This window comes from Palaemon carinicauda, chromosome 35 (genome assembly GCF_036898095.1).
Source record: "Palaemon carinicauda isolate YSFRI2023 chromosome 35, ASM3689809v2, whole genome shotgun sequence".
Lineage (NCBI taxonomy): Eukaryota > Metazoa > Arthropoda > Malacostraca > Decapoda > Palaemonidae > Palaemon > Palaemon carinicauda.
The window spans coordinates 36,990,180-36,998,693 of NC_090759.1; the positions used below are offsets into that span (position 1 = coordinate 36,990,180).

The following is an 8,514-nucleotide window of genomic DNA, read 5'->3' on the forward strand; positions in this document are numbered from 1 at the left end:
TATCATTGTTGTCAAGGGGAATGTTAATTGTGCCAACAGGACGTTTAGTCAGGCCACCGGATGGCCTTACATGACGTCCGAAAGGTAAAAGTGATTTAGTGACATCACCAAGTGAAAGGTAATTATAAATGGAATGAGGGAATAAACTAGTGTTTGTATATATATATATGTTATATATATATATATATATATATACAGATACATATATATGTATTCATACACACATATATACAGTATATATATACATATATATATATATATATGCATGTATATATATATATATTATATATATATAATATAATATATATATTATATACATTACTATAGTAAATTCGCCTTTGCAATAGCTACCTTTATGGACATAGAAAACTGTATGATAGATATAAATCTGACTACGATTAAGGACAAATGCCGAAAAAAGTTGTGCAAACTCAAAAAAAACAAAAAAAAAAAAACCTTCTCTTGATATTGCAAAACCCATTGACCCGCTCCATGTCCTTCTATATCCTGCCTTGAGCTGATGGTATTTTTAATACAAAGGGGAATATATATACCGTAAAAAGCAAACTCTTTGGCCCTCAGAGCTTGCTCCCCCATCCCTCCCATGACATGCCCTTTGAAGTTCAAACACCCCTGCCAAGAGAAGCGAAGTGCCAAGGCTACGCGAAACATAAATATGGGACTCTGTTTCTTGATCCCAGAAACTGTAGAATTCTGACATGGGCGAAGTCGTTTTAAGTTTTAAGTGACCGTGAGGAAGTTTAAGGTCTTTGCTTCCAATATCATTTTTGACATCATCAAAGCATGATGTCTATTAACCTTCGTTTCGTGTGACTATTATTGACGAAGATTTGAGAAATTAGTTTAGGGCGGGAGGGGCCTGTCTCGTTGATTTATGAAGCGGAGCCCAAGGAACAACTACATATTTTGGCACCTGGACAAAAATTGTCAAGCAATGAGCCGTTTTCGTCCGACATGTTTTTGTGCTGACGTTTCGAGCACCTGACAGAAAGGGTATAAATAGAAGTGGCTTTTGTTGAACAAGGTACGGAAACTCTATAAAAAAAAGGGCTGAGGTTATGGCAAAGGGGGATATTTTTACCTTTGTCACGAGAAATCTACATCGCAAGATGGCGTCGGGGTGTCACGAGAATCTTACATAGCAAGAGATCGTCTTAGTAACATCGCAAATGAAAGTTCTAGATGGAGAATACGATGGCGTCGGGGGTGTCACGAGAATCTTACATCGGCAAGAGATCGTCTTAGTAACATCGCAAATGAAAGTTCTAGATGGGAATACGATGGCGTCGAGGTGTCACGAGAATCTTACATCGCAAGAGATCGTCTTAGTAACATCGCAAATGAAAGTTATAGAGAGGAATACGCATGGATTTTATGGCTTTCATACGACCTGGTAGACGTTAAAGATACAACATAAAAGAGGGAAAGATGCTACGAGGTAGAATCTACCAAGGCTCGGAGGAACGTCACGACGGGGTTCAATTGCAAGAAACAAAAAATTGGAGGACGTTTCCAGTCGACGTCATGCAGTTGGGAATTGTTACACGTTAGCCCATTCTGGACGACATAGGGCGTGACAAAACCCCCAGATAAGGATCTATGACTGTCAAGTGAACAACGCCTTCGAGTCCCCTTCGACTCATGAGGATGAGGATAAAGGGAGGAGGAGGAGGAGGAGAAGGAGGAGGTCGGCTTCTTGATGACGCACGGTCTCCTCAATTGTCTCTCGAGGTACGTACCGACCACCTACTTATCTTGAGGTACAAAACTTATCTTGTCACAGTAGTCAGTCACATTTTTTTTTTTATTCAACCCTATCCCTCGGTTTATTATTTCCTCCAGCTGACGCAAATACAGGTTGATTACATAAGCCGAAAAAACGCATGACGTAAGCAGTTACGCAGAACATTGAAGAAATAGAAAGCGAATGGAAGATGAAGAAAATAAAGGTGCAGTTATTTTTCGTTGTCATTAAGCATTTACAATAACTATCTCATTCGTGTGATTACTGTTCTCAAAATATCTTATTATTATTGTTCATTACTCCGCATATGAATTATTCATTTCCTTTCCTCACTGGGCTACATTTCCTTGTTAGAGGCTATAGGCTTATAGCATCCTGCTTTTCCCAACTAGGGTTGTAGGTCAGCTAGTAATCTTAATAATAATAACTTACTTTCTTTATTATTTTTCCTGACTGGAGTATATTTCCTTGTTGGAGCCCTGGGGCTTATAGCATCCTGCTTTTCCAACTAGGGTTGTAGCTTAGATAGTAGTAGTAGTAAGTAGTAGTAGTAGTAGTATGTAGTAGTAGTAGTAGTAGTAGTAATAATACACGTGATAAATACTAAATGACAGATATCTGAGATACTATAAGCTTAAGCACAACTTTGTATGGGGGCATGGCATTGCACCAAGAATATAAGGACCCCCGCTTACCCCCAAAAAGGTATGGTAGCGACGCCAGTCCTTGAATGCCTAATTTGGGTTCCCCTGCAGCCGAGAGCTATGTTCATGTCAAAGTCTAGCCGAGTTCTTTGCAGGAAAATCTACATATCTAAGGAATGTAGTCCCCCCCCCCCTCCCCAGCCCCCATTCGCTGTCACTTCAAGAGACATCAAGGAATGTTTATCTTAAATATAGTTTATTTTTATTGTTATTTATTATATAAAGGTTTTTTTTTTTTATTGCCATAGAAAATAACTTGTGCTATTTTCAATGTATCTAATTGCTGAGAGAGAGAGAGAGAGAGAGAGAGAGAGAGAGAGAGAGAATTACTAGCTGCTGGAGAGAACACTAAAATACCAACCGAGCAAATACTTAAAAACACCTGGAGAGAGAGAGAGAGAGAGAGAGGAGCGAGAGAGAGAGAGAGCGGGAGAGAGAGAGAGATGACACAACTGTTCCTCTTAGTGTCAGCAAATAAGATATATAAATATTACGTCAATATCATGAAAGCAAATTTACCCAGCGGATTCCCATCAGGAAATGAGTACGCAAAACACTTACAAATTTCCCAGGAAAATCGACTTCCTAGGGGCGTGATTGGGGAAACGGAAAACTGGGGTAAAGCATTTATGTTAATTACTGTGGGTAATTAGTATAAAACAACAATAACAAAAATAGATAATAGTTGAGTAACAACAGAGCTACGAGAATTTTTAAGAAGGGTACGTTCTACTGATTAGTAATAACTATGGATTCTCAGAAGACGAATGGTGGTTAAAGAAATGTTCGGAGTTAAGCTGTTTTTTTTTTTTTTTTATATAAATCTCATCCTTGGCATTGCTCTTGATATTTAAAGAAAATTAAAGGAGATATTTGATAAAATTACAATACCATGCAATAATATATATATATATATATATATACAATATATATATATATATATATATATACTATATATAGTGCATATACATATATTCATATGAATATAGATATATGGTGTATATATACATATATAATATATATATATATATACACTATATATAACATATATATATATATACTATATATACATATATATATATATATATAACATATATATATATATATATATAAATATATATATATTATATATAAATATATATATATATTATATATATATATAATATATTTATATATATATATATATATATAAATTTATAATTAATAATGACAAAAATTGTATATAATTCAATGACTTACATTTTGATGCCATAAGATTGTGGAAGCTTTCAGCCCATCCCTGAGCTTCTTCTGGAAGAGGTCGGACGTCTGACTTGAGAGTCTCTCTCCTGCGAAGCATCCTAGACGTAACCTCATGTCACTTCTGCAAGGACAAACAAAAAAAACAAATGTTAATAGACATTCTACGGTCTAAAATAGACTAAATGACATTTGCAATGAGACGATCTTGGCTATATAAGGGAAACAATGATAAACGCATTTGCATGATGATAATCTATGAAAAAAAAAAGAAAAAAAAAACTGTTCTGGTATAGGCAGTGTTTGTGGACTGAATTCATATCTCGCGGTTAGGAGATTATCTTCACATCAATCTCTTTCGTAAGGTTCACGCTTCCGTGTGGCAGCGAAATGTGTGATTTATTGAGTGCTAATACTAAAGTGATAAAGCTGGCATCGAAAGCGAAACAATACTACAACAGAGCTTCGGGACCTTGAAGCGGAGGTTGTCAGAACAAAGCGGAAAGATTATCCTCTTTTAAAGAGATGAGAGAGAGAGAGAGAGAGAGAGAGAGAGAGAGAGAGAGGTGAAAGCGTGGGAAATAAAGACATGAGATTTAAAATCAAGTTCCGGGTGAGAGAGAAATGACAGAGCCGCCATCATCAATCATCACCCAGCCATGGGTACCTCCCTCCAGGCCTAGACCATCACACGGGCCAAACACATCTCCCCTAAACCCCCCCCCCCCACCCCCACCCAGCAACGCCTCCAATCAAGGATATAGCAACACACTGCAATGAAATCAAGATGTCACAGGCATTGTAAAACTTCTGAGATCATAAGTTAAATCTTCACGTTAATGACTGCATTCCTTATCAAGAGTGTTAGCGCCATTGCATGATTACTAAAACTGTTTGGAAATAAATAAATAAAAAAAGAAGTGACGGGGCAAAAGTGCTTTCCCAGACTACTGTGTCAAATTTGAAGAGAAAATGACTTTCTCATAAGACCGGAAGGTGTCACTTCACGCAGTCTCGGTCTAACAGGATACAATGACGGACACTAGTGCCATCTATTGACATCTCCAGACATCGAGTTTTCATATTGCCAGTAACGATAAACCAACAGCAGGAGATATTGCATAGTTGTAATTTATCAACATATTTAAGAATCAGAAATTAAAATATTATTAATCGATGATCTGACTACTGTTTATATATATATTATATATTATATATATATATATTATACAGTATATACACCTATAAAACTCCCAGGATTATTCTTTCATCCAACCCATAATTCTGCAATGCAAAAGACATTGCAAACTGTATCAAAAACACCTCGAGGGTCACCTCCACTCAATACAATAGGCCCTGAGCTTAAACCTTCGGCAACCAGTGACGTCACACACCCCCAAGCCAATGGGATTGCAAGCGCAAGGAACATCAATTTCCTTAATCATACAAAACAAATCAATAATATATTAATCAGCAAGTTTACTTAGGAGTGGCTTTGTACGCCGGCTAGGTTGGGACTAGCAGCCTCGACAGCTGTGAGCTCTGACGTCAACGTGACGTCATTGTACACACACCACAATCTCCGTATCTCTTGTGGCTACCCTCCACCCTAAAACATCTCCCACCTGCTCCTCCCCCCCCCCCGGGGGCTATTTTATCCAAAGGAAATACATTCCAGTTTTTCTTCCTAAACAATGAATAAATGGGGGTTTCCTTGTGACTAATTCAATGGATTCTGTGTAAATGAAACCGGTACAATTGAAAAAAAATTATAACAATAAGCATTTGAAAGTTGAACAAAAGGGAAAAGGTTATTTAAGAAATGGGAATGCTAATAATACTTATATTGTTATTGCAGCCTAAAATAGCCGGGGACAACCACATTTGATATTCAAGAATTCAAATTCTAATATTGATAAATTCTTATTTTTTCAAATATCGAGTGGGGTTATATAGTAATCTACAGTGAATAGGCATACATATATAATGTGAATACATCTGTTATACTATATATATATATATTATATATATAGTACATAACATGGTGTGTGTGTCTTCCTTCCATTTGCCATAAATTTTCCCACCAAGGATTAATGGACCAAGTACACCGTACTATCATTAAGACTATTTTTATAAAACTTTGTTACGCTGGAGCAAGACTGCAGTCTAGGTTAGACCAGGTGGTCTACAATTTAGAGGATTGATCTAATTTTAGACATCTTTCCCTTTTGACATTTTAAATATATATATATATATATATATATATATTAACTACTTGCTAAGCTACAACACTAGTTGAAAAAAGCAGGATGCCTATAGGGGAAAATAGTCCAGTGAGGAAAGGATGAAAGAAAATGAATAAACTATAAGAGAAGTAGTTAACAATTGAAATAAGATGTTTTGAGAACAGTAACAACACAAAAATAAACCTTTCATATATATATATAATATATATATGTGTATATATATATATATATATATTGTAAATAATTAGATAAGAGAATTGATAAAACAAGTACATATTTATCGCGTGTTGTCTGCATTAATTAGCTCTTAGAGTTTCATGTTGTTTTGAGAAAGAAAACAATAATAATATTAAAAAAATAGATGTTGTACATCATTAACTCGTGTATTATTGCTAGGCTTGTCTTCAAAACAAATACATTTTTAAGTGCTGGGTATATGTCAAATGTTCTTCCTCGCATGAGAGAGAGAGAGAGAGAGAGAGAGAGAGAGAGAAGAGAGAGAGATTCTCTATAGCATCTGACATACAGAAAGGCTAAACGAACAATTAACCAATAACATTTTGAATAAAAATTGAAAAGTACGATCAAACTTTCTTCACCAGAAGTACCTAAAGCAATCAGACAAAGATGGCTATAGCCATGCACTGAACATCATGCCAAAGAAAAAGGTCATGATGCCCCAACAGACTATCATATCTAAAGCCATCTTTGAACATAAAACAAATAGAATATCATACGAATATAGACATCATACTAGAAGATACATATAATATAATATATTGTTATGGATGGCATTAACTTTGATAAGATGAAACCGGATGAGGCCGATAGCTTCTCTCTCTCTCTCTCATCAGACACACAATGCCACAAGTACAGAAACCATACACAAAGCGTCACAGACACACACACCACAGCTCTCTCTCTCATTTCATTTCTTCCACCATACACACAGCATCACAGACACACACATCACTGCACACACACAATGCCACTCGTACAGAAGAAGGAGTATAACCTTTATGATGCGAGTGAGAAAGATGATTCTATCCTGTAACACAGACTCTCTCTCTCTCTCTCTCTCTCTCTCTCTCTCACACACACACAAACACACATAAAGCGTCACAGACACACACCAATACCAATCGCACGAACAGAAGAAGTGTAACCTTTAAAGTCACAGTTGATGGATACCTTTTCCCGTGCGCGAGGGAATCAGCAATTGATCCCAGGACGGACTTGGTTGCCTTAAGAGGATTCCCTCCGGATATCTGTAGCGATCATGATTGTGCCACTGGAGGAAACCAGCAGAATCCTTCCACCCACTGCCGAAGGTCTCCTCAGCGCCTGCTTGCTCTAGGGACCCGATGGTGGCGGAGGGGCAGCAGAGGCACAGCAAGCAAGGTAGACTGGCTGGTCTGTTCAAACGGGGGCGGAATCGGCGGCCTGCGATGTCGTCGGATTTCGTGAGGGGCGGATAGCCACGACACCTGGAGGAGGCGTTGCTACACCCTTCTGCAGGAACTCGAGGAGGAACAGTCAGTGCTGCAGGATGTAACTATCCACTGAAACTTTCGTTTGAAATCAGTGCTTTCTTTTGTTAGGACACTAACACTTCACTGTGGCTTTCTTATGGAGTCGGCAAAGAAATTAGAACGACAAGGCTCGCCAGGAAGAAATAGCATTCCAGAAGCGTGTCACTTTTAATAACAACAACAACACTGCGCCAAGAGACACTGACGAGTATGACTAGTACCAACACTAGCGTTTAAACGGCCCAAGAGCGAGTGCGTCTGGTCAGACGTGCGGTTTGAGGCTCTTCTGTTGCTCACGAGGTTCCCTTCACGGAGCTAAATAGCCGCCTGCTCTTCTCCCGTTGGCGCGCGCACTCGGCACAGCGTTGGCATCCCCCCTCCCCTTACCCCAAGCTCAGCCCGAGAGACACCCTCTCTCTCTGAGAGAGAGAGAGAGAGAGGAGAGAGAGAGAGAGAGCCCTCCCATGAACCCATCCCTAACCCCGATAACCTAGAGAGAGAGAGAGAGAGAGAGAGAGAGAGAGAGAGAGAGAAAGAGAGGCTTTTCGGATACATTTTTGTTTTGGTTTCGGCCGTTGTCATATAATCATGGAAATTAATTTTTTGGACGGTCGAAATATTCAAATGAATCTTATTTTCTTCTGAGCAAAGTCACACTGGACAATCTCTCTCTCTCTCTCTCTCTCTCTCTCTCTGCAACAACAGAGTGAAACAAATGAAATTAATATTGCTTGTCTTATCACATTCCTATATCCATGACAGGACATTCAGATAATGTAAACATCCACTAAATATTATACGCTTGTCATCAACAGGATGAAATTATGCTTCAATACATCAAAAACAATTACATCTACCTGTAGTAACATACCTGTTACTGTGGTTATTGTAATATTGGACTCGCATGCGTATACTAACTCACTAAGAAACATAAAAATAAAAATTTTAATAAAAAAAAAAAGAATCAACACCGTCTTTTGTTTTGTAGCTTTTAAGAAGCAAAATTAATAGATGAGGAAGAGGTGAAA

At 37.9% G+C, this 8,514-nt stretch overlaps 1 protein-coding gene across 1 annotated transcript in view; it reads right to left on the reverse strand.

The window, feature by feature from the left end:
- The window catches only part of LOC137627693 (regulator of G-protein signaling 21-like), a 14,937-nt gene extending 7,144 nt beyond the window's left edge, over positions 1 to 7,793 (reverse strand). Inside the window, 4 exon segments of the mRNA XM_068358909.1 lie at positions 3,709 to 3,807; positions 3,810 to 3,832; positions 7,146 to 7,204; positions 7,206 to 7,793. Coding sequence (XP_068215010.1) covers positions 3,709 to 3,807; positions 3,810 to 3,832; positions 7,146 to 7,204; positions 7,206 to 7,235 — 211 coding nt within the window. The 5' untranslated portion in view covers positions 7,236 to 7,793.
- Positions 7,794 to 8,514: the final 721 nt, after the last annotated feature.